General features: G+C 44.5%; 2 protein-coding genes across 2 annotated transcripts; both read right to left on the minus strand.

The window, feature by feature from the left end:
• Positions 1–2,414: 2,414 nt before the first annotated feature.
• Positions 2,415–14,374, minus strand: LOC143284288 (uncharacterized). The gene is made up of 5 exons (XM_076590987.1): positions 14,254–14,374; positions 11,313–11,651; positions 6,850–6,995; positions 5,543–5,708; positions 2,415–4,633 (listed from the first exon to the last, which is right to left on the minus strand). Exons 1-5 carry the CDS (start codon positions 14,299–14,301, stop codon positions 3,041–3,043), a joined length of 2,292 nt encoding a protein of 763 aa, XP_076447102.1. The 5' UTR covers positions 14,302–14,374; the 3' UTR covers positions 2,415–3,040.
• A 2,121-nt stretch (positions 14,375–16,495) lies between these two features.
• On the minus strand, positions 16,496–24,822 carry LOC143284092 (uncharacterized). Its single transcript, XM_076590736.1, has 5 exons — positions 24,710–24,822; positions 22,454–22,975; positions 21,464–21,609; positions 20,420–20,585; positions 16,496–19,263 (listed from the first exon to the last, which is right to left on the minus strand). Exons 1-5 carry the CDS (start codon positions 24,713–24,715, stop codon positions 17,278–17,280), a joined length of 2,826 nt encoding a protein of 941 aa, XP_076446851.1. The 5' UTR covers positions 24,716–24,822; the 3' UTR covers positions 16,496–17,277.
• Positions 24,823–25,092: the final 270 nt, after the last annotated feature.

Here is a 25,092-nt window from a genome sequence, read left to right on the forward strand (position 1 = left end):
CTTAACCCTTATGTCATACTGAGTCATTTATTGAAATGATATAATTTTTGTGCAGGCTAACATTTAGGAGGTGCCGCAGCAGAAGCTGTTAAACGTTGAATTTCTGATACAGCCTTCGCCAATGTTCAGGATTCGAGGCCACGTTTCAGCATTGTGTTGTGTTCTTGGCGAAGGCACTATATCTGAATTATGCTCACTCCACCCAGGTATGAATGGATACATTATTTCGGTAGGGGTAGTGGGGAGAGGTAAGACGGCAGGATGAGAGAACCCTGGATGTAGTAAATACGTTTTCACTGTCCAGCCGTAAAAAAGACCATTAACCGTTTTTTTGCCTCTAAAACTTCCGCAACACTTGGGACCGTGTTTTCTCAATTTTCTGCTGGGCTGGTTTTGTTATCAGTTGTAGCCTTATGTGGCTATTTTATATTGTACTTACTTCTTTTTTTTTTCTCGTCACGTAGAATGCACATTAGCATGATTTTCTTTAATGGATTAACGAATGAATATTGATTGGCATCGATTGATTGGTTGATCAAATGTTTTTTCGTTCTACTTGCCTTATAGTCTTGGTAATTGCAATAATTGCAACACGCATGCATACACACACACACACACACACACACACACACACACACACACACACACACACACACAGACAGACACACACACACACACACACACACACACACACACACACACACACACACATCCGCACACACACGTGTCTTGGTAAGTGAGGTGATGGGTGAATTTTATATCAGTCTTAATTTTGTTACAAACGTGGATGCACCATGGCAGAGTCATTTAGGTGTTGGACTTCTGATCCTATGTTCACCAGTGACAGGTGTGTGAGTATGCGTGTGGGTGTGTATGAGTGTGTGTGAGTATGCGTGTGGATGTGTATGTGTGTGTGTGTGTGAGTATGCGTGTGGGTGTGTATGAGTGTGTGTGAGTATGCGTGTGGGTGTGTATGTGTGTGTGTGTGTGAGTATGTGTGATATCTCTTTTTCTCGTAGGCCCCATGTCGGAATGATGGTATTATTTGTGGACAGGCATTTTATTCGTTTAAACCGGTTGTGAATGGTTACCTGACTTTAGTTGGGAAGGTTAACTCTCTCCATACGAACGGCGAAAGAGACGACGTTAACAACGTTTCATCCCAATTACCACCATCAAAATATTGCAAGCGGAAGGCTCTTATACTGAAGAGGTGAATGCTGACAAAGAATTCCACAATTCTGACGACGGAAGCTAAAGCTTGGGTCATTCAGACACCCACTGGACATCCGAGGGGTCTGTGTAGAGGAGATGAGAGGACTGGCCGTACTGAGTGAGTTAAAGCAGAGAAAGAAGATAATTTGACCCTGCCTTTTTACATGCCGAACCTTGGACACAGTGATCGTATGGCCCTAAAAGGCTACAGGACTTCAACATTTAAGCTTTTAAGTTATGCAGAAGGACCATTTTTTCAAAAGGCTTGAAGCGTGGAATTCAGTTGGTGATAGCAGCGATGGTAGAATTGACAGATACTGTAGATGAGTCAGCGCGAGCGAGTATATGTATGTGCTGGTGGGTGGTGATGGGGGTGAGGTCTCTTTGTGTGTGTGTGTGTGTGTGTGTGTGTGTGTGCTCATGCTCATGTGTGTTTGCGTGCATATGCCTATGTGTTTGTGTGTGCATGTGTGGGGGTGATGTGCGTGCATATGTATGTATGTGTTCGTATGTAGTTGCGTGTCTGTGTGTCTGTCTGTGCGTGTTTTTGAATGTGTGTGTGTGTGTGTGTGTGTGTGAGTATGCGTGTGGGTCTGTATGTGTGTGTGTGAGTATGCGTGTGGGTGTGTATGTTAGTGTGTGAGTATGTGTGATATCTCTTTTTCTCGAAATTTCTCTGATTTTATAGCCTTGTGGCGTTTTTTCCCCTTATACTTTATTTTCCCTTCCTTTCGTGATGGTAGTGGTAAGTGACACAGGTTGTGGAGGAATGAGTTCGCCAAATGTGTGAGTCCGTGTGTGATTACATGCGTATGGGTATGTGTGTAATATGCATGTCCTTGTACGTGTGTGCGTGAGTGTTTGTACATGTTCGTGTGTATGCGCATGTGTGTGTGTGAATTTGCGTTCATGTGTATGTGTGTGTGTGAGTGAGTGTGTTTGTAATTGTGTGTTTGTGTGCATGTGCGTGCGCGCGCGCCTGTGTGTGTGTGTGAGAGAGAGTGAGTGTGTGTACATGTGCGTGTGTGTGCGGATGTTGTGTGTGTGTGTGTGTGTGTGTGTGTGTGTGTGTGTGTGTGTGTGTGTGTGTGTTGCAATTATTTTGAGTCTTTGCCTTATAGACTGCTTGTGTTGTGTCTTCATCGCGCAAGCATGCATTACAGCAATGAACAACAAAACGGTTTTGTTCAAACCCGTCTTTATTACATTTGTCTTTGAAATCACTAGCTGATACATTCATTAAAAAAAGAGCACATTAATGTAAGGAAATAAAAGTGGTGGACATGAACAGAATGGAAAGGAGATCATACAATTATATTTTGAATATTAGCAAGAAACAGCGAGCTGGGGTTGGGTTGGAACTAGGAATGTTACACTACGTATATGTGACAACAAACAATACGGTGAAAAACCCGATCAGGTAACAGTATGTTGCAGGTACAGACTGCATTATCAGGTGTGGCTTTTGACTGGTTGAAGTATTATCCCCCAGCAGACTGTTCATGGTGGGAGAACCAGTAACCACTAAGACACAGTTTCTAAGTATTAGAGATTTGGAAAAGAAAGCAGACAATGGAAAACTTTAGCCGTAATTCAGAAAAAACAAAACAAAAAAAGTTTTATCTAACAGTAAAAATCGACTAAGAATGTACATCAATAAAGAAAAGTATAACAAAACAGAGTCTAAATCATATAACCGTTAATTTAACGATTTTCAATTTTTTTTTAAATGCAACGATATCCCAAGATTTTGCCAACAGGTATTTCTAAAGTTTTGCCTGCCACAGAACTATATTATAATCTCCAGCCTTATTTCAACAGAACTTTACACATAAAAAGGGGACAGCTTCCCTTTAGCGGGAAAGCCAAAAGAACCAGCAGGGTAGCCATATCCCAAGCCTGCAAGTCCAGAGCCGTACCCAGCCCCGTACACCCCGCCCAGACCGGCACCCACTCCGACACCCGCCCCCACAGCTCCAGCCGCTCCTTCAGAACGTCCTGCTCTGCTGGCACCCCTGTCTCCCTGGCGGGCGTTCTGAGCGCTAGCGTCGAAGGCGTTTCTGGCCTGGTCCCTGGCAAAGGCCGCGTTGGTCCAGCCGCCACGCTTCGCGGCGTCCCGAGCGTTGGCAGCGGTGTTGGCGTTCTGGTAGCCGTTGGCGGCCTTCTTCCAGTCGGCGCTCTGAGCGTTCTGAGCTGCGGCAGCCTGGCGGGCGGCCTGAGCGTTGTAGCCGTTGGCGTCTTGGCGAGCGTTCCACTGGCCTTGGTTTGCTGCCTGAGCCCAGTCCTTTTTGGCCGCAGCGTCCTGGCCGAAGATGTCGTCCGACTGGTCACGGTTATACTTGAGGCGCTCCGAGTTGTCACCGCCACGGCGTTTGTTGTTGAAATATTTCCGGTACACCTTGCGGTTGTTGTTGCGGTCGCTAAGGCGCTTCCTCTCCGCCTCTTTCTTCCAGAGATTTTCGTCAAAGGAAGCCTTGCTCTGATCAGCTTGGGAAGCTTTGGCAGCATCAGCACTTGCAGCATCAGCCTTGTTGGCATAGTTAGCAGCCTGTCTGGCGGCATCAGAAGCACTTCTGTCGGAAGCAGCATTCTGGGCGTTGCGGTCGAATCCAGTGTCGCGGTCTTGCAGCCACTGGGCACGGTTGAAGTTGGCTCTGTCACTTCGCGCTGTGGCGGCGGCTTGAGACTGGCGGAGTCCGTCCCTGGCAGCGCGGTCATCAGCTCTGGCAGCCTGAGAGCCACCAGCGACACCGACAGGACCAGCGACAGGAGCAGGAGCTACAACAGGAGCAGGAGCTGCAAAAAGACCGCGAGCTACAACAGGACCGGGTCCTGCCACATACCCGGGACCCACCAGAGGAGCACCACCTACATAGCCAGCTCCGTAAGGTGCGTAGCCGTACCCGTTGCCGTATTGGGCGTAATAATCGGGTCTCACAGCATACGCCCCTTCTGCAGCCAGACCATGACCGTACACACCGAGACCGGCAAGACCTTTGCGGGCATAGCTGCCCTGACTGGCGGCCAGATTCTTGTACACGTCGGAAGCGGAGCGGCGGTTGTCGTCCCACAAACGGTTGGCTCCCTGGCTGCTGTCGATCTTGTTGGCCCAGTCCTTGTTACGTCCGTAGCTGGAGGCAGCGTTGGCCGCCTGGCGAGCGAAAGCATCAGCGGCAGCGGAACTGGCAGCGGCGTTCTGGGAGGCGGCGGATTTCTGGTCCGCTCTCTGAGCGTCGGCAGAGGAGGCGTGTGCGGCGTCGTTGTCAACGGAGCGGTCGTAGCTGCCGGCACGGTCTTTGAGGTAGTCCAGGGCGTGGCTGTTGCTGCTCTCTGCCAGCTCCAGGCCGCCGTTGTTAGAGTCTCTCAGGTCGAAGCTCTTGTCGTAGGCGTAGTCGATGGCGTCGTTATTGCGGCGTCCCTGAATCAGTGGATGATACGTATGTGTTGTTATGATTATCTGGTTTCCGTGAGGTTTATTGTAAGCTGTGGATAATGATCGTAAACGCTCAGAATGCTGACATTACATAATTAATGAATCATTCAACAGAACTTCGTTCCCTCTTTCTCTGTTTCTCTTTCTTTCTCTCTCTCCCTCCCGCTCTATTTCTATCTTTTCGCGAACAATTTGTAGACATGGCACTTAATACAGGAATTCTTAAGAAGTAACATGTAACCTACTAGATGATGACTTTATCCCCCACCCCCCAATCCCCCTATTTCCCCGCCTCTGTCTGTCTGTCTGTCTGCCTGACAATAGGCACTGTGGCAAAATTGGTTAGCCGTTGGACAGCTGATCCCCCAGTGACCATGGTTCAAGGCGCCATGTTGGCATGGTGTTGTGTCATTGGGAAATGCACTTTAATCCACTTGGTATGAGTGGGCACCTGACTTCGGTTTGTGAAAGTTAAAACGGTGAAAGAATATGAATCCGCTGCTCCTATGATCCTATGATCGTGAAATGTAAGGGACACACACACACACACACACACACACACACACGCACACACACACGTATCTCTCTCTCTCTCTCTCTCTCTCTCTCTCTCTCTCTCTCTCTATATATATATATATATATATATATATGTATGTATGTATGTATGTATATATATATATATATATATATATATATATATATATATATATATATATATATACGTGTGTGTGTGCACATACATATACTTACATATATACATATGTGTTTGTTCTTGATGTTTGATTCTATCTTTATCGACAGATAGAAAGACGAAGTGAGACAGACAGGCAGACAGAGACAGACAAACAAACAAACACAGGTAGACGGACGACTGCAGAGAAGTTTGAGTCATACCTGGTACCACTGGTTGCCCTGGGTCTGGACCAGATCCTTCAGCCCATAGTTGGCGTCGTCGCCTCCCGCCCAGCCGCTGCGACTGAAAGAGTCGGCGGCAGCCTGGTCCGCGGCCTGACGCGCGGCGTTGGCGCTTCTGTCGGTGTTACCTGCACGTTGACCGTACCTGGACAGCAGGTACAGATACAGCAGGTATTCATCAAGAGGTGGTGATGGTGGTGCTGTTCGGTTTGAATAAATTGTGTTTCGATCGAGAAGAATACACTACCGCAATAATCATTGAATCAATCCACAGTGCCAGAGAATTTTGCATTAAAAAAAAAAGAGAAAAAAGAAAAGAAAATAGTGCTGTCCCCTTGTCCATGATCATAAGCATAGCCTGCAACATTGCCAAAATCCACTGACTGGGACCACTTTCTTTAACAGACAAAGTTTTCAACGCCTTTTTTTGCAAATTATGCAATCCTATTTCTACACGCGTTCCATGTGGCCCAGTCAGCAAATCATGAAACAGAAAGACGTCTTCTACCTGACGTGTGCTCATTTAAATAGTACGTTTCTTACTAGCCGTTAAGAGTCTGATTATGTGCACTAACTCCAATGAAGAAAAAATCGGAACATATGCAAAACGTCAGTGGACGTCTCACAGGCACCATGGCAACACTTTTTGCAGGACTTCAGCTGACGTCTTATAGGCACTCAACTGGTTAATTTCATTCAGTCAAGGATAATGCAATGCGCAATAATCACGGAATCACTAATACAACAAGCAGAAGCTAATGAGGAGTACCCGTGTAATGGTATGTACACAGAACTGGCTACAGCAAGGACTCTGACATCTTACTCAGCTCTGCGCCCCGGCAATGCCCTGGCATTGAGCTTTGTTTCCATAAAACGGTTTCCGTGTTTCTGTGTATGCATAAAGTGCAAGCAAATGGTAACTAACTTCTAACAGTATTTCCAGCTGTGTCCTCAACTGTCCATTTGGGAGGAAAAACCCACTGATTTTATTATATTTCCTTTGCTTTTCCACCATCACTATGGCAGGGAAGCCTGTTAGGACTCAACTCCCTAGGGTTTAATGGCCTAACAGTAGTAATAGAATTGGAAGGAGGAGACCACACACACACACACACACACACACACACACACACACACACACACACACACACACACGAGTGACTGAGCTGAGATGAGACACAGAAAGAGACTGATCGACAGACAGAAATAGAAAATCCATTTCTGAACACACACACACACACACACACACACACACACACACACACACACAGGGAGAAGCTCCATACCCGCTGTTAGCTTGCTGGGCACTTGCGGCTGCGCGCGCGGATGCATCGTCGTAAGCGGCACTGTCGCGACCGAAGCCAGTTCCCTGTGCTGCAGATCTGCGAGCCGCGTCAGCACTGGCGGCAAAGTCTCTGATCCCATCTGAAGCCTTTAAGATTCAAATGCAGACAACAGAGTTTTTCTTAATCGTGAATATCATACTTACACAAAAATTATATTGTATTATATTATATTATATTTTGTCATGTCATATCATATCGTATTGCATTGCATTTTATCATATCACATCATATCATATCGTATTGTATTGCATGATATTTTGTTACAACAGATTTCTAAGTCTACAAATCGGGCTGCTCTCCTCATGGATAGCGTGTCGCAACAGCTGCAGAGACGCCCTTTTTTTCTACCTGAAGGTGGATTTGTTTTCTTGTCAAAGTGTTGTTTTGGGTGTGTGTTTTTTTGTTTTTTGTTGTTGTTGTTTTGTTTTTTTGTTGTTTTGTTTTGCTTTGTTTTTTTAACAGAATGTTGCCATGGACAACTCTCTTGTTGCCGTGTGCTCTTTTATGCGTGCTAAGTGCATGCTACAGACAGACCTCTTCGTTAAAGTTCAGCAGTGTCTTTTCTGATTCAGCTTACGATGCCATCACCCACAAAGTCCCCTGCTGACGACGATAATCGCGTAGAGTCGCGAAGTCAAGAGTGAGGGTCCCTTCATAGTAGATACCGCTGCCACAAAACCCACCATTAAACTGCCTGGGACCACAGTCCAAGCACTTGGACCACTATGAGAACGGGGCATGAAAACCCCCAGAATATATATATATATATATATATATTTATTCATTTTATATTGGTGATGGATAAAGACAAGGATAATGACAGTGTTGCTGTGGAGGTCCATCTTATGTTTGGGACCAGGTGGCAAGGTTGTGTTATACTCTTCCTTTCCTTATAATCCTAGTTTTCTCCAAACTAGGGGATACAGACACCTGCCGTGTTGGTCAGGATTTGAGCAACGTTTCCAAAACCGCATTTACAAAGTGGATGATCCTTCATTATGTCATCCTCGTATTTCCATTACTGTTGAGTCCATAACACAATCACCTGTGGGTAGAGAAGACCGGGAACTCTAGCTTTCCCCTCTACTGGATCTGAAACCCACAGCCTCCAACTATCGACACCAACCACTTTTCCACAGCGGTCACTGCAAACTTCTTTGCTGCCTATGTAATTTCTGGTGTCTTTTGTTGGTCATGACAGAATTCATGATCAGCCCTTCTTTCTCTTGTCTGATGGGTTTACCCTGAGCCTCAATCCCCCGTGGGATGACGGGGATGTGAACAGAAACATTATGTGGTAGAGATGTAACAGGGTGAAATTGTTCTCTTTGCCCCGCAGAGAGAGAGAGAGAGAGAGAGAGAGAGAGAGAGAGAGAGAGAGAGAGAGAGTGTACGTTTATGACCCGTGTTAGCTTTAGCATCATAACTTCACGTGCAAAATAATAATCATGTAGGGTGGATGTGCTGCATCTTGATATGTTTTTACGAAGTGAGTTCTTCTACCCTTCCCTTGTAGAACCAATATCATCAGTTCTCAGTTAGCTTTAAAAGAGAACAGGCAACAGCAGTGTGTGTGCGGGCCTCTGTCAACCTGATAGGGTGAGTGAAATATATCATACTTTACAGTAAGCATTACTAGCATTGAGAAATTGATACCAAAATGTAAATGCTATTTGTATTTCCTTATTGATATTATTCTATCAGTTTACTTTGAGTTTAGATGTTATGCATTTGAACGAGTTTGCAATTATTTCGAATAACCGAGTAAATGTAACCTCAACTTACGTTTTGAAGTTTCTAGGATTTATATAAATATCTTTAAGAAATTAGACAATTTCGAATCGGGAAGCAATTGCTCATTTCAATTAATGGGATAGTTTAGTTTTATCACACGTTTGTAACAATTGTAGATTCATGTGAAATATTTGGTAAAGTGATGTTTGGAGTGAATGAGTGAATGAACGTAGACATTACTGTACGCTTGCTTACGAGGACTTTGTTGTTTTGTCCACAGGGTAATCATTTACTTACTTATTTATTTCCCTCCTTTCACGAGGACAGTCCCTTGCCCTTTAACCCCCCGCTCTCCTGTTCCCTTTACCCAAGTCCCGATATGTTCCCCGTCTTGTCCTCAATAAAGCCTTGAAGCAAACTGGTGCTGACGTGGTGAGAGAACCCTGCCCAACCGGCTACAGAAAGGTCCTTTTTTCATTGATCTGTTTGTTTCTGCATTTTCTTTTCTTCCTTCACTTTGCCTGCTTTGGCAGACTTTCCATTCTAGTCCCCTCTCTTTTTTCGAGCAAGTCTCGATTCTTTCCCTTTCTTTTTTAACAGTCCGTGATGAACTATCTAATAATGATAATAATGATAATCATAATGGCATTTATATAGCGCTGAATCTTGTGCAGAGACAAATCAAAGCGCTTTCGCACCAGTCATTCACACGCATGCATAACTCTAAACTGGAGAAACTGAAGACAAGGAAGAAACAGGGAATTGAGGCTATTTTGGGAAGAGGCGGGTTTTAAGTCCAGACTTGAAAGAGCTGAGTGCGGAGACTTGACGAAACAAGAGAGGAAGTTCATTCCAATTGCAAGGTCCAGAGAAAGAGAAAGAACGTCGGCCAACTATCTGTGCTCTTTTTCTAGAGATAGCAATTAGGCAGTATAGTTGCAAACACTGGGATGGGCATAAGCAGTGTTGTGGTCGTTTTTATGCATTTTTTGTGGCTTTCAAGTATTGAAAATCCTGTTTACGATTGTGTTTTAAATCCGGTGAAAATAAAATAAACGTTAGGGCTGACGTCCTCAGTGTAGCACAGACTTAATGGCCCAAAGAAGCTGAATGGTTAAGACACTATGTCACAAACTGTGTTATTTTGCACTGCTTTTTGACTCACTTGTCTGAATAAGGTGAGTCTGTGTAATAACCCAGTGTTCAGGTGTGTGTTGTGTGTGTGTGTGTGTGTGTGTGTGTGTGTGTGTGTGTGTGCGTGCGTGCGTGTGTGTGTGTGTGCGTGCGTGTGTGTTTCTGTGTGTGTGTGTGTGTTTCTCTGTGTGTTTGTGTGTGTGTGTGTGTGTGTGTGTGTGTGCGTGCGTGCGTGTGTGTGTGTGTGTGTGCGTGTGTGTTTCTGTGTGTGTGTGTGTGTTTCTCTGTGTGTCTGTGTGTCTGTGTGTGTGTGTGTGTGTGTGTGTGTGTCCGTGGTAAACTTTAACATCGTCATTTTCTCTGGAAATACTTTCTTTGCTAATATCAAATTTGGATTGAAAATAGTGGAAAATAATTTTCACACTCATGTCAATAATATCTTGTAAGTCTTCCGGATTCAGCTGTATTTCCGGATCATGAACGGTATATTTCGTTGAGGACCCGGATCTAGAAAACGGTAGGGTTTGAAGACGGCATGACCTCATTTTTTCTTGCTTCCAAATTAAAAGAAAAGAAATACAAATCTGGACAGAACACATACAGTGACACCAACTACATCATCGACGTGTTTACTGATGAATATTTTAAAGTGGGTACTAAAGTAACTAGAATGAACATGAAAGAGAATTTGAAGTTGAAAGAATTTCTTAAATGCCCGAGATATACCAAAATAACATGATTTAAACAGCATTATCAGCTCAGAAACCGTAACTGATTTATCATACTTAAAACATGTTTAACTGCTATTTTTAACTCACTCAGTACGGCCAGTCCTCTCTTCTCCCTCTACACAGACCCCTCGGATGTCCAGTGGGTGTCTGAATGACCCAACATTTAGCTTCCGTCGTCAGAATTGTGGTATTCTTTGTCAACATTCACCTCTTCAGTATAAGAGCCTTCCGCTTGCAATATTTTGATGATGGTAACTGGGGTGAAACGCTGTTAACGTCGTCTCTTTCGCCGTTCGTACGGAGAGAGTTAAGGCTATTGGTAGATGCACCATAGTGCTGTGAATAAATCTATTTCTGTCAATCTGAACATGCTTGGTTCGAATCTGCTTTTGTGCCTCTTTCTAACCCGAGGGTTTATAATACCAAATACAGAACACATTTCGATAATTACTTTTCTTTGTATATATTTTTAAGTGTGTATCACAAGTGAGCCTTGAAGGCCTTGCCTCTCTTGTTGTCAGAGTTTTGTATTTAACGAATTTTCATTTCGTTGGGCAGCCTGATATTACACTGAGTGGATGGCTGGACAATAAGCAACGATGGCAAATGCTCTGAGCTGCTACACTTCCAGCCATATCATCATCGTCATCATCGTCGTCGTCGTCATCGCCATCAGCATCATCATCATCACCATAACCATCAGCAACATCATCAGCAACAGTATTACAATCATCACCATCATCACCATCATCATCATCATCACCATCGTCATCATCACCATGACTAACGCTGTACCCTACTCACAGCAACTCCTGCCTGTCTCGCGGCACCAGCCACCGGCACACCGACACCTAGTCCCAGCCCTCTGAAACCGCCCACGACTGGTGCGCCGTAGCCTCCGTAGTAGGCTCCAGCTGGCTTGTAGTAGCCTGCAGCAGGTCCGTACAAGGATCCAGCTGGCTTGTAGTAGCCTGCAGCAGGTCCGTACAAGGATCCAGCTGGCTTGTAGTAGCCTGCAGCAGGTCCGTACAAGGATCCAGCTGGCTTGTAGTAGCCTGCAGCAGGTCCGTAGTAGGCCCCAGCTGGTTCGTAGTAGACTGAGGCCAGTGCGCTGGCCAGCAGGCAGCCGAGGACTATGAACAACTGAAGCCAGAGGAATCGAGGAATCAGGTTCAGTTTTCGTCAAGCTGTCCAAGTGTCGGCAGTCTATAATCGCAACATTACACCCAGTCATGTATATTAGCATGTAAAATAGAATGATGTATAGATAGATAGATAGATAACAGACCTTAAAAGTGCCGTTATTCACGGTTCTGTCTCAGTGATACACCAGCCTTCAGTGATGAGCATACTCATCAGCAGCAACGAATGGGTTAAGCTGACCAAATATGGATACACTGCAACAGTGAACTGTGTCCTTTCAGTACAATTTTCGAAGAGAAAACCTCCACCAAACCCCCCGGAAATAGGAAAAAACTAATAAAGCATAAAATGATAAAACCCTAACTGCCATTTACAATGTTAACACTATGGGTCTTATTTATCATTTGTATACTTTTTGTGGGGAAAATGCAGACATGTCACAACATGCATGTACAAAAATACTCAAGACCAGTTTAAAACTTGTGCACACCACAGGAAGGGCAAGACAGAAAACAAGGAGGACGCACAACACTGCAGAATGGATAGTAACTCGACACATCCGACTCACCTTGAGGAATTCCCGGTCGATGCACTTTCTTCTCTTTGCTTATTTATCATCATTGTTGTCTTATTTGTCTATTTATTTATTTATTATGATTATTATTACTACTACTACCCCTTTTTTATATATTATAATTATTATTTATTTACTTAGTTATGTACGCTTATCTATTATTTATTCACCTTTTTTCTTTCTTTTTTTTCTTTTCTCAAGGCCTGACTAAGCGCGTTGGGTTACGCTGCTGGTCAGGCATCTGCTTGGCAGATGTGGTGTAGCGTATATGGATTTGTCCGAACGCAGTGACGCCTCCTTGAGTTACTGAAACTGAAACTTGAGGAATATAATTCATGGTTCTTCCCCTACAGAGCACGAGTGGTTTCACTTTGTTAAGTTAGAAGAAGAAGGAGGGGGTACACATAATCCGAACACAAAGACGAGCCAGAAAAATGTGCTTGAAATTGTTGACAGACCGACAACACTTAAAATAAACACCCTAACCGGACGTAGGAGGTGGAGGAAACTAACTGGTGATCCCAGCAGGAAGGGAGCCAGTATAACTGGAGATTCGGTATCTCATTTTTCAACAACAAAAAAATAAAAATAAAAATAAAAAAATAAGTAAAAAACCAAACAAATCTGCTGTCAGTGTCAGCTGAATTACAACGGTCAGCCACAAAATGAAGAAGTTTCCGTTTGATCGCGTTCACCGCAAGGACTTTGTGGATCTCATAAACACACACGTATGCACGCAGAGTTACAATAAAGTCACCAGGGCCATTTTCGCATTTCAAAACCCGTGAGTCCTCTGTGAAACAACGGGGCGACAAGCATTATGATGTTTTCAAGAGAGAGCTTTTTTTTTTTTTTTTTTTTTCTTTTGTTCGCTTTATTTTGTTTTGTCTTCTCTTTTCCAAGCATTTCGGAATTTACGTTTCATCGCCCAGTCACGTATTTTCCAGCTTTGATGTCACAGTAAACACTTGGATTTATTAATTTCATTTTTGACTCACTTGTGTAAACAAAGTGAGTCTATGTTTTAACCCGGTGTTCTGTTTGTGTGTGTGTGTGTGTGTGTGTGTGTGTCCGTGGTAAACTTTAACATTGACATTTTCTCTGCAAATACTTTGTCAGTTGACACCAAATTAGGCATAAAAATAGGAAAAATTCAGTTCTTTCCAGTCATCTTGTTTAAAACAATATTGCACCTCTGGGATGGGCATAAAAAAAAAAAGAAGTCTAATTATATGCAAACTGCATTTACTGTTATATTTATATTTTTTGTATTCTCTAAACTTGGCACTTTGATCTGATATTCTGACCCAACAACAAGAGCAGTCATTATTATCTTCTTTTTTTTTCAAACAGGAACTTCTTTTGCTAAGCATGGAAGTTTTATTTATTTTGCAAACGTTTTGGTGGAGATAGTAAAAAAGGGAAATTACTCTGTAATTAATGCTAGGGGACTTAATTTGCTTTAAACTGATCTTTCTCATCTTAAACATTACATTTTGAAATTATACTCAATACATAAAAAGCTTGGATTTTTTTTAAGTGTATCACAAGTGAATCTTGAAGGCCTTGCCTCTCTTGTTTAATTTGCTTTATTGTCAAATACTGCTCGATGAAATGTCTATAATACATTCTCAATACATCATGTCGCTTTTTATAAGCATGTTTTCAGGATACTACCTGCGCTTTGATAAGTTTTAATGTGTGTCAAATTGTTCTGTCGCGATAAACCCAACAAATATCCATATTTGTAGGTTGGGAGAATGCTATCAACAGCAATATACAAACCCACCCTCTAGCTGAGCCGACTAACAAGACAACAACTGACTGATCAGATGATTTGACTTAACAACTAATCCAATCAATCACAAAACGCGAACAACGGTACAAAAAAAGTACGAAATATAACAACAAAGACGTATTCAGATTCTGATTGTTACATCCAGAGTTTTTGGAAGATACGAATAACAAAACAACTAGACCACCGAATATCCATCAAACTAAACACAAACACAGACAACAGATTCAAACCTTCATGGTGCTAGGGATGGCTGAAGTCTCGAAGCAGCGAGAAGACATCCAGCTTCGTTGACCCGCGTCCCTTGCCCTACTTATATGCTTCTCTGGCTCGCCAGTAAAACGTTACGACAAGAATACATTCAGCCGCTCAGAGCTGGGCATCTTTAACTCGCCATCCGAGAGGAGCGTAAATAAAAGGCGTTTACGGGCTTTGAGTTATACGTCTTCGCCCTAAAGATGAAGTTGATCGTAAACTTCGAGTTGGAGGGGGGTATTTAACGATTTTTGAGTCTCTGTGATTGGTCTATGTTGGTTTTATTTTGTGTGACCGTTTGATAGTGGAGAATGTTAGTGCAGCGTTTAGGAAATGAACCAAGTCCATTGGCGTGTGATGCGCAACATTAACTTATGATTTCTACAAACTAAGTCAACTCTTTCCGTCAACATTTTTTTTTTTCGTGAAGCAGTCATGATTGTTGTAGAAACGCTGAACATGAAAATCCATATCCTGCTTCCAGCAAATATTCCACAGCGTTGCTGCGCCGAAGAAATGTGATGAAGAGTATTGCATACACTCTGCCATGGTGGACGGTAAAACTTTATGCTGAACGATGGTCTTCCGTGAGTCTTAAGAATATATTAGGCACGATGCGCGTCTCGAAAATAGAAATAGGTAATTCTTATTATTATTTCAATAATCACAACGGGTATGTCTCAGGCATGTGTGTGTGTGTGTGTGTGTGTGTGTGTGTGTGTGTGTGTGTGTGTGTGTGTGTGTGTGTGTGTGTGTGTGTGTGTGTGTGCTATTCTGGGTTGGTGGTTCTGGTACATAAATTTCTAACATTCTGGCCAATGTAGCAAAAAGATGGAAAAAAAAGTCAAGTAAAGAAATAGAAAAAGTAAACAACTAACTCAACAAAAAGTAGATGAAAGGGAAAGCACCATAGCCGAAATTTGTTGGAACATGATTTTTTTTATGTATGTTGACAAACACTGAATTCTTTCTGCACATATGAAAAAGTCCTATTTCACATGATTTCCAGCCATCTTCAAATTTGACTATACTTTTTATGTGGAAGTTCAAGATAAGATTTCGCTTTACTCACAACGACGATAAATTAGTGATCGATACAAACCCATCTTATGTGATCAATTTAACAAAGTGCATGGTTTTCTTTGTTTCATGGTAACCGTTTAGCCAGAATCAGAAATGTTTTTTTTTGTTTGTTTTTTTCTTTTTTTTTTTTTCAGTTTATACCAGTAAAAGCCTTGGTGGTGGTGGGGTTCCTTTTTCTATGAAAACAAACAAGACGTAGGATTAGCTGTCAAGAAGCAAAACGATCTTCGCGTAAGGTCGATTTTAAAATATTAAAAAAAAGATTTGTGGTTTCTATCTTATGAATTCGAATTCTGACCTATATTTTATCTCTCTACACACACACACACACACACACACACACACACACACACATATATATATATATATATATATATATATATATATACATATATATATATATATATATGTGTGTGTGTGTGTGTGTGTGTGTGTGTGTGTGAAAGAGAGAGAGGGAGGGAGGGAGGGAAAGGGATAGGGGGAAGAGAGATATATCGCGTATTTGCGAACAATGGAGAAAAATCAAGGGGGGAAAAGCAGATGTAAAGTAATGATTTCATTCCTTGCTTAATTCTCTTGAACTAACCTCCTGGAAACCGTGGCAGTGGGTGAATTGTTTTCAAATGTTAACATCGCAAGTGACATGATTTCACGAAGAACTAAAAGACAGGTCAGAAATTGACAACAAAGACCTGTGTAATTATGCATATGAGAATAGAACGACTACAGTTCAGAACCATTGACTTTAAACGAGCGGCTGTAAAAATGTTATCCGGAGGTGACGATGAAAATGTGCTTGCGTCGTATATATGTGCGTGACCCCCCCCCCCCCCCCCCCCCTTCCCCCCGCCTCCCCCCCCCCCCCCCCCCCCCCCCCGTCTCTCTGCTCTCTGTCTCTCCGTGTGTGTATGTGTGCGTGCGTGCGTGCGTGTGTGTATGTGTGTGTCCCCTCCTTTTATCCCCCCCCCCTCTTTTTCTCGTTTTTCTTAGCTGTTTTGATTTTCTTTTTCTTCCATTATTCCTTTCACATTCTTCATTCTTTCCGGTCTTTCTTTCTGTTTCTTTCTTTCTTTCTTTCTTTCTTACTGTCTCATCCTCATCATCCATCGGGAAAACATCACAGCGACTAACACAAACTGACGTTGACAGAACTGATGTTTTATTACATTTCTCTTGAAGTTGCTCACTGACATATACATAGGTATAAGGAGTTCCAAATACATTTAAAAGACAGTGGCCGAGGCGGCAATGCTGAGATAGGAAATAAAGCGCGAGAGGAAAAAAAAAAGAATGAGAGAGAGACAGAGAGACAGAGACAGAGAGATCACAGAATGATAACCACAATTATTGGTACAAATCAGGGGATAACAGGTTATTCATACTCTTACTCTTCTCCTTTAACTAGTGAAAGTGGGGAAAGTCATTGCCTGTGTTAAATAATGACATCCAAGAAAAGTGTGGTACATACGGAGTGAACGACAGTTGAAAATCCATACATTAAACGTGACTTCAAACTGACTTACTTTCTCAGGACAACGGAAATAAGACTAAAGAATGGACTGCACAAGATGCTGATTCATCTCATTCAATATTTAAAAAAGTTCATCTTTTAGTAAACTGTTGCAAACTTGCACAGAATGACAAATGAATTGAAAGACTGGCAGTAGATTAACAGCTTGTTTCTATATAATTCCAAAGCTGTTATTCAACAGAAAAGATAAGAAGAAAAAACGAGTACTGAAAAAGACAAAGAACGAAAACTTCACAACTTTCAAAGGAGAATGTACGTCACTTGAGGACAATATATCTGCACACAAAATCCAAATCATACACTCATTACTTTATACTACTACCTTTCCAAACCAGAAGAACGACAATGCAGAGAACTCAAACGTTTCTTGATGTACATGTGACGGGCCTCAGTGACCGTGGTAGCCCCCAGCGGCAGGGAAACCATGAGAGCCATATCCCGAGCCTCCAAGTCCGTGGCCGTAACCTCCACCATAGCCAGACCCATGGGCTCCACCAAGACCGGCACCGAAACCATGACCGAAGGCTCCGCCCAGACCTCCACCCACACCACCAGCTCCAAGACCAGCTCCAAAACCACCTGCTCCAAGACCTCCTCCAAGACCTCCTGCACCTGCTCCAAGACCTCCTCCAAGACCTCCTCCAAGACCTGCTCCAACACCAGCACCCAAACCACCTGCACCAACACCTGCCCCGACACCTGCACCGACAGCTCCAGCCGCTCCGTTGAGTCCTGAAGTGCTGGAACCGCTGTGAGCCTGGTGAGCGTTCTGCGCGGCGGTGTCAAAGGCGTTTCTGGCCTGGTTCCTGCCAAAGGCCGCGTTGTTCCAGCCGCTTCGCCGCGCGGCGTCGCGGTCAGCGGCAGCGGCGTTGGCGTTCTCATAGCCGTCGGCGGCCTTCTTCCAGTCGTCGCTGTGACCATTCTGAGCTGCGGCAGCCTGGCGGGCGGCGTGAGCGTTGTGTCCGTTGGTTTTGTGGTGGTTGTTCCAGTGGCCGTGGTGGCCAGCCTGAGCCCAGTCCTTGTTGAAGGCAGCGTGGTGGCCGAAGATATCGTCCTTGTGATCCCTGTCGTACTTCAGGCGGTCCCAGTCCTTTCCACCATGGTGCTTGTTGTTGAACCATTTCTTGTAGACCTTGTTGTCGTTGTGGCGGTCGTGCAGGCGCGTCTTCTCCGCCTCTTTATTCCAAGCGTTTTCGTCGAGAGAAGCCTTGCTGTGATCAGCGTTAGAAGCCCAGGCAGCATCAGCGTGAGCAGCGTGAGCCTTGTCGGCGTGGTGGCCAGCTTTGTTAGCAGCGTTGGCGCCACCCTGATCAGCAGCGGCATTGTGGGCATTGCGGTCGTAAGCCGTGTCACGGCCATGCAGCCACTGGTTACGGTTGTAGTGGGCTCTGTCGCTGTGTTGCGTGGCAGAACCGTCAGACCGACGGAGTCCATCTCTGACAGACCTGTCGTCAGCGTGAGCAGTGTGAGCGCCACCAGCACCGACAACACCACCAGCCCCGACAACACCACCAGCACCAACAACACCACCAGCAACACCACCAACAGCAGGACCAGCACCAACAGCAGGACCAGCACCAACAGCAGGACCAGCACCAACAACACCACCAGCACCAACAACACCACCAGCAACACCACCAACAGCAGGACCAACAGCAGGACCAGGAGCAACAACACCACCAAAACCACCAGCAACACCACCAAAACCACCAGCAACACCACCAACACCAACAGCAGGACCATGAGCAACAGCAGGACCACCGGCACCTACAACACCACCATGACCAACTCCAGCAACGTACCCAGGTCCTACCAGAGGAGCGCCACCAACGTACCCTCCTCCATAGTAACCATCACCGGCATAGCCATGTCCGTCATGAGCATAGCCGTTACCATAGTACCCAGGCCTGTCAGCATAGCCTCCAGTGGCGGCCAGACCATGACCATAACCCTTCTTGTGGTAGCTGCCATGATCAGCCGCCAGGTTCTTGTAGACGTCGGAAGCGGAGCGGCGGGCGTCGTCCCACACACGGTTGGCTCCATGGCTGCTGTGGAGCTTGTTGGCCCAGTCCTTGTTGCGTCCGTAGCTGCCAGCATTGTTGGCCGCATGGCGAGCGAAGGCGTTTGAGTGGGCGTCGTGAGAGTCAGCATTCTGAGCAGCCGCAGCATGATGGTCAGCCTTGTGAGCGTTGGCGGCGTTGTGGTGAGCAGCGTCCTTGTCCACTTTGTGGTGGTAGCTGCCGGCACGGTCCTTGAGGTGATCCAGGGCGTGGTGGTTGTCGCTCTCTGCCTGTTGGTAGCCGCCGTTCTCCGAGTCCCACAGGTCGTATTTCTTGTCTTTGGCATAGTCGATGTCATCATGATGGCGGCGTCCCTGAAGGAATGGGTGTCTTCATCATTCGCGTGTAGTCATTTGCATTAGAATGATACCACTGTTTCATTATGTAATTGAAATAAAAAAAAATAATAATAATTATTAAAAAAAAATTGTTTATTTATGTAAGCTTATCTATTATTTATCCCCCCCCCCCCTTTTCTTTTTCTCAAGCCCTGACTAAGCGCGTTGGGTTACGCTGCTGGTCAGGCATCTGCTTGGCAGATGTGGTGTAGCGTATAATGGATTTGTCCGAACGCAGTGACACCTCCTTGAGCTACTGAAACTGAAACTGATACTATGTAATTGAAATTTATTTCAGATCTATAAAAGTCTCTCTCTCTCTCTCTCTCTCTCTCTCTCTCTCTCTCTCTCTCTCTCTCTGAGGTTGGAAGAATGAGCCATGCCTGAAATCTTAATCCTTGAATAAAAAACGTGTTGTTCGGAGTTCTCACTCATGATGACGCATCAATCTGCCAAGAGCAGTAAAAATCTGTCAAGTAATGGGGCATCAATCGGAATATACTACGGGACATAAACTTTAAACGTCTGTGGCTCATTTGAGACAAACTTAAAAAGATAGAAAATACTGCTGTTAATCATCGTGTCAGTAAGTCAGATGAAAGGTTGTTTTTGGGGTTTTTTTTAAATATTTTTTTTATTAAATAAGGAATAAAATTGTGACAGTGACGTGACAATGGGCACGTTTTGGCTTCTTCATAATTTTTGCACCCTTCCCAGAAGTACTTGGTCATTGTAATAAGAAAGGGTGGAAAGAGCTTATCTGTTCTTTACCTATATTCAAGTCAAATTCGGTGTGAACAGACAGAATATTAGCAAAAAGAGAGGCAAGACCTTCAAGACTCAACTGGGTGTATGCATATATCTGTATACCTATATACATATATATAAATATCTCTCTTTTTTTAATAGTTTTTTTTTTAGTCTAGAGTTATGCATGCGTGTGACTGACTGGTGTGAAAGTACTTTGATTTGTCTCTGCACAAGATTCAGCACTGTATAAATAGTAATCATTATTACTATCATTATCACACACACACACACACACACACACACACACACACACACACACACACACACACACACACACACAGATGTGTGTGTACCCAGAGACAAGGGAGAGAGAGAGAGATACCTGGTGCCACTTCTTGCCCTGGCCTTGGTCCTGATGCTTGTGCCAGTTTTTCCAGTGGTCGCTGTCCCACCAGTCGCCATGTCCCCAGTTGTTGGCGGCCTGCTGGTGAGCGCCGTGACTGGCGTGGTTGGCGTTGTTGTTGGCGTCCGAAGCTTTGTGGCCGTACCTGTCAGCAGGGCCGCCACGACACGGCGTTGCTTTTATCCAATTATTTATCTTAATTCTTCTTATTATTATTATTATTTTTTTTTTTTTTTTTTTTTTTTTTTTTTTTTTTTTTTTTAGTGATCGAAGTTGATGGTTTTACGTTTAAACGTTTAAACCTTTTTTTTAATTTTTATTTTTTTTCAAACAAACATATATATATACATATATGTATATATATTATATATATATATATGTATATATACATATATTATATATATACACAGTGGGGAGCTTGAGATAAGATATAGACATTGAAAAAGTAACAATGAGAGAGAGAGAGAGTGTGTGTGTGTGTGTGTGTGTGTGTGTGAGAGAGAGAGAGAGAGAGAGAGAGAGAGAGAGAGAGAGAGAGGGAGAGAGAGAGAGAGAAGGAGAGAGAGAGAGATTCCAGGGAAACCACCAGAACTTCTCAGTAAAAATATATTCAAAAATCGACACTTGAGCTCCGGGAAACAGTCCAGAGATTCCCACCCGCAGCAGAAAAATTGGGAACACTTGAAACGTTCAGTTCACATTGAGCATGATTTCCAGTTTGGAAAAAAAACGTGTCTGGTTCAAGTGAAGGCAATTCCCACGTTAAAGAAAAGTTAATGGTGTAATGTAGTGCTTAGTACAGCAGGTATTTATGAGAATGTCATGAAAAGTTTTCTTTTTCTTCTGAACAGTGCCCCCACGGGGGGGGGGGGGGGGGGGGGGGGGGAAGAAGAAGAGGATCCCTCAGTATCAGATGAAGCGAGGAAGAAACAAAGGTAGACAGATACAGAGGATTCTGTTATCATCATCATTCTTATTGTTGTTGTTGAGACAAGACAGACAGAAGAGTGTAACGGCCCTTACCCGCTATTGGTTTGTTGAGCATTTGCGGCAGCGCGCGCGGCCTCGTTGCCGAATGCAGCATTGTTGCGCCCGAAGTTAGCCGCATTAGCCCCCGATGCACGTGCGGCATTAGCGTGGACGGTCCACTCTTTGGCGGCATCCGAAGCCTGACACAAAACAGAGATTCAAGATAGTAGGGTTGAGTTCAACAATCTCAGAGCTTCAAGATGGTAGAGTTGGGTTTAACGATCTACTGTATGTTGACCTGAAAGCCAAGCTATTCAAATCTGTAGAAAAAAAAAAAAATCGCTACAATAGTCTGCTATCCATTGCATTAGTCGATAGCATTGTGAAACAAATTTCGTTGCTATGGTCTCATTGCTGTTGGAGGAGGCAGTCATAACAGCATTCAGGGCCACCAGACAGCCAGTCTTCATGCTCCGATCGACGACCCGCATGTCCCACAGCGCCAGACTGTGCCACCATCAGAGGGAGCACCTGCAGTCGCCACCTGCCCTCCCGCAGCCGTCCTGTGGCGTAGGTTGTGACCACCTGGACCCATTCACTCCCCGTGCAGCAGCAGCCAAACACAGAGTGATGATTGCAGGCCGCCGACGCTAAGCAGGAAGTAGGAAATTGGCGCTGTCCCCAGACCATCAGCTCAGCTGAGTTTAAAAGCCATGGGGAGAAGTGTTGGCAGCCTTGTCTATCCTGTCCATTGAACAGCCTCAAACCAACTATACCGCGTGCCATCTGGCCGCAGTCACCATCGTCATCACCATCACCATCATCAACACCACTACCACCACCACCATCAGTCCTTACTAGAGCACCTCCACCATAATCTATATCACCACAACCATCAACATCACTACCTTCCTGATCATCGTCATCATCATCATCATCATCGTCATCGTCATCGTCATCGTCATCATCATCATCATCATGTGGACACCATCATAATTGCCGTCACTACCACCATGATGACGGACGATGCTGCAGTGTACTCACAGCACCACCTCCTCCAGCAGTCACACCCGCGGCACCAGCCCCTGATCCAGCCCCTGATCCAGCGCCGAAGCCAGCGCCAAAGCCAGCTCCCGCTCTGACCACACCTGCCGCTGGTCCCACGAAGCCTCCAGCAGGTGCAACGACGCCTCCAGCAGGAGCAACGAAGCCTCCAGCAGGAGCAACGACGCCTCCAGCAGGTGCAACGACGACGCCTCCAGCAGGTGCAACGACGCCTCCAGCAGGAGCAACGACGCCTCCAAAGCTTCCAGCAGGCGCATGGCCGCCTACAGCAGCTCCACGGTAGCCTCCGTAGTAGCCCCCAGCAGGTGCGTGGTAGCCTCCGTTATAGCCCCCATCAGGTGCGTGGTAGCCTCCGTAGTAGTCCCCAGCAGGTGCGTTGTAGCCTCCATTGTAGCCTCCTGCAGGTGCGTGGTAGCCAGCACCCGATCCGTAGTAGCCGCTACGAGGATAGAGGTACCCAGCCAATGTGCTTGCCACCAGGCAGCAGAGGACAAGGAACAACTGGAGAGATGGACAGATGAAGCGGAGAAATCGTTTCAATCTTGTGTGTGTGTGTGTGTGTGTGTGTGTGTGTAAACCGATTCGCCAGTAACGCCAGTTCTGATCAACCGTCATGGCCTGTAATATCTAACTAACTAACCAACCAAATAACCAACCAACTTGACTACCTACATGAAAAGGCTTAGCCTGGACCATGAATCTGGCAACAGAGCATTTTCTTTGCTGCACATGCTGTATCGTTCAACCCGCAGCAATCGCACCAAGAGGAAAAGTTACGGAGCTACAACCTTTAATGCGAATGATAAAAAAAGGATTGAAATAAAACGAGCAACAGTTTATAAATAAAAAATAAAAACGATCGCAGGTTTGGTGTGGAAATGAGTGGGGCAGGGAGGTGGGGGTGGGGATAGGGGGGGGGGAGGACGACACGAATAACACCCCCAAATCACTGTTGAAGCAACCTAGACCCGAACCGAAGCTTCTCCACCTGGTTTATCATGACTCACGTCATGGCAGATCTAGCCATTTACTGAAAAACTACAGAAACTTCAGAATGCTGCAGCTCACATTGTCTTATTTAAAGCATCCAATAAATTCCATACTAAAGCTTGACTGGCTAAACCTCGTTGGATTCCTGTCTCACAGAGATTTGATTCCAACATTTATCCCATGTATTTCAATCCTTTCTTTTTTCAAGGTCCAGTGCTTGTCTGATCTTTTCCGCATAATGTTCCATGATGTAATCATCTGCCGAGTCACGTGTTCTTTCTTTACTGGTTAAATTTTCTTTTCCATTTTCTTACACGTACACATTGTAATCGAAAGAGAAAAAAAGTCACGTTTTCTTTGCATTCCAAATTAAATTACGATGACATTGTCTTTTTATACCTTGGTCCTGTCACCTGGAACAAACTTCCCCACAAATCATATTCGTCATTCTGAGACAAAATCTCAATCCAGACGTGGCCTCAAAACACACCTGTGTAAATCAACTTTAAATCCTGTAAACAGACAATAGGAACGACTAGAATCTTCGCTGAACTAAAGAAAATGTATGAAATGTATAACAAAGAAACTGGTTAATTTTCTGTGCAAAAATGATTCAAAACAATTAAAAAAGGATTAAAGGTCCCGTGGTGTTTCACGCCTTACAGGTTATGAATACCTGTCCATTGTGTCCAGGATTCGGCAAAGGAAGGTGGGGGGCCAATCCTCTCTTTCAGCCGCTTTAACTCACTCAGTACGGCCAGTCCTCTCTTCTCCTCTACACAGACCCCTCGGATGTCCAGTGGGTGTCTCAATGACCCAACCTTTAGCTTCCGTCGTCAGAATTGTGGTATTCTTTGTCAACATTCACCTCTTCAGTATAAGAGCCTTCCGCTTTTAATATTTTGATGGTGGTAATTGGGGTGAAACGCTGTTAACGTCTTCTCTTTCGCCGTTCGTATGGAGAGAGTTAACCTACCCCGACACGAAGCGAGGAGGTACCCATTCACACCTGGGTAGAGTGAACAAATTGTTAAAGTAAAGTGCCTTTCCCAAGGACACAACCCCTTGTCAAAACGGAGCCTCTGACGACTCGAGTCACTGTTGAACACTGGACCAGAAGTCCAATGCCTAACCGATTCTGCCACGATGCCTTCCCCCCAAAAAACAAATAACAAAGAAAACAAACAGATAACGAAACAGGCGATCTTCCAACAGACAAAACAGACACAGACAACAGGTTCCAACCTTCATGGTGGTGACGGTGGCTCAAGTCACGAGGCAGCAACAATGGCACGAGCTTCACCGACCGGTTGTCCTCGTCGTCTTTCTTATATACGAATCTTCCCTCCCAGTAAAACATTACGACAAGAATAAATTACTGCATGTGCACAAATATGCTTCTGCTCTCCTCCAAGGATGCAACAGGCTGCATTCATTTTACGATCAGAACAGAAGAAAAAAAAAATCCCCCAGAAATATAGGCAAATATTTATACGCTCTCAATATAAAAAAAAAAAGAGAAAAGAACAAAACAAATGCCAGTCATGAATTCGGAACTGGACGGAGGTATTTTTTATGCTGGATGCACCAAAATTATTGCTATTTATCGAGTTTATTTTATGTGATTA

The sequence above is a fragment of the Babylonia areolata genome, chromosome 7, assembly GCF_041734735.1.
Source record: "Babylonia areolata isolate BAREFJ2019XMU chromosome 7, ASM4173473v1, whole genome shotgun sequence".
NCBI classification, from domain to species: domain Eukaryota; kingdom Metazoa; phylum Mollusca; class Gastropoda; order Neogastropoda; family Buccinidae; genus Babylonia; species Babylonia areolata.

Coding starts and splice junctions, on each gene's coding strand:
- LOC143284288 (XM_076590987.1), bottom strand. CDS start 14,301: ATGTCTTCTCGCTGCTTCGAGACTTCAGCCATCCCTAGCACCATGAAG. Junction 11,652..14,253: donor CCATCCCTAGCACCATGAAG/GTTTGAATCTGT, acceptor CTCTGGCTTCAG/TTGTTCATAGTCCTCGGCTG. Junction 6,996..11,312: donor CGAGACAGGCAGGAGTTGCT/GTGAGTAGGGTA, acceptor TGAATCTTAAAG/GCTTCAGATGGGATCAGAGA.
- LOC143284092 (XM_076590736.1), bottom strand. Junction 21,610..22,453: donor CTGCTGGAGGAGGTGGTGCT/GTGAGTACACTG, acceptor GTTTTGTGTCAG/GCTTCGGATGCCGCCAAAGA. Junction 20,586..21,463: donor GCTCAACAAACCAATAGCGG/GTAAGGGCCGTT, acceptor CCCTGCTGACAG/GTACGGCCACAAAGCTTCGG.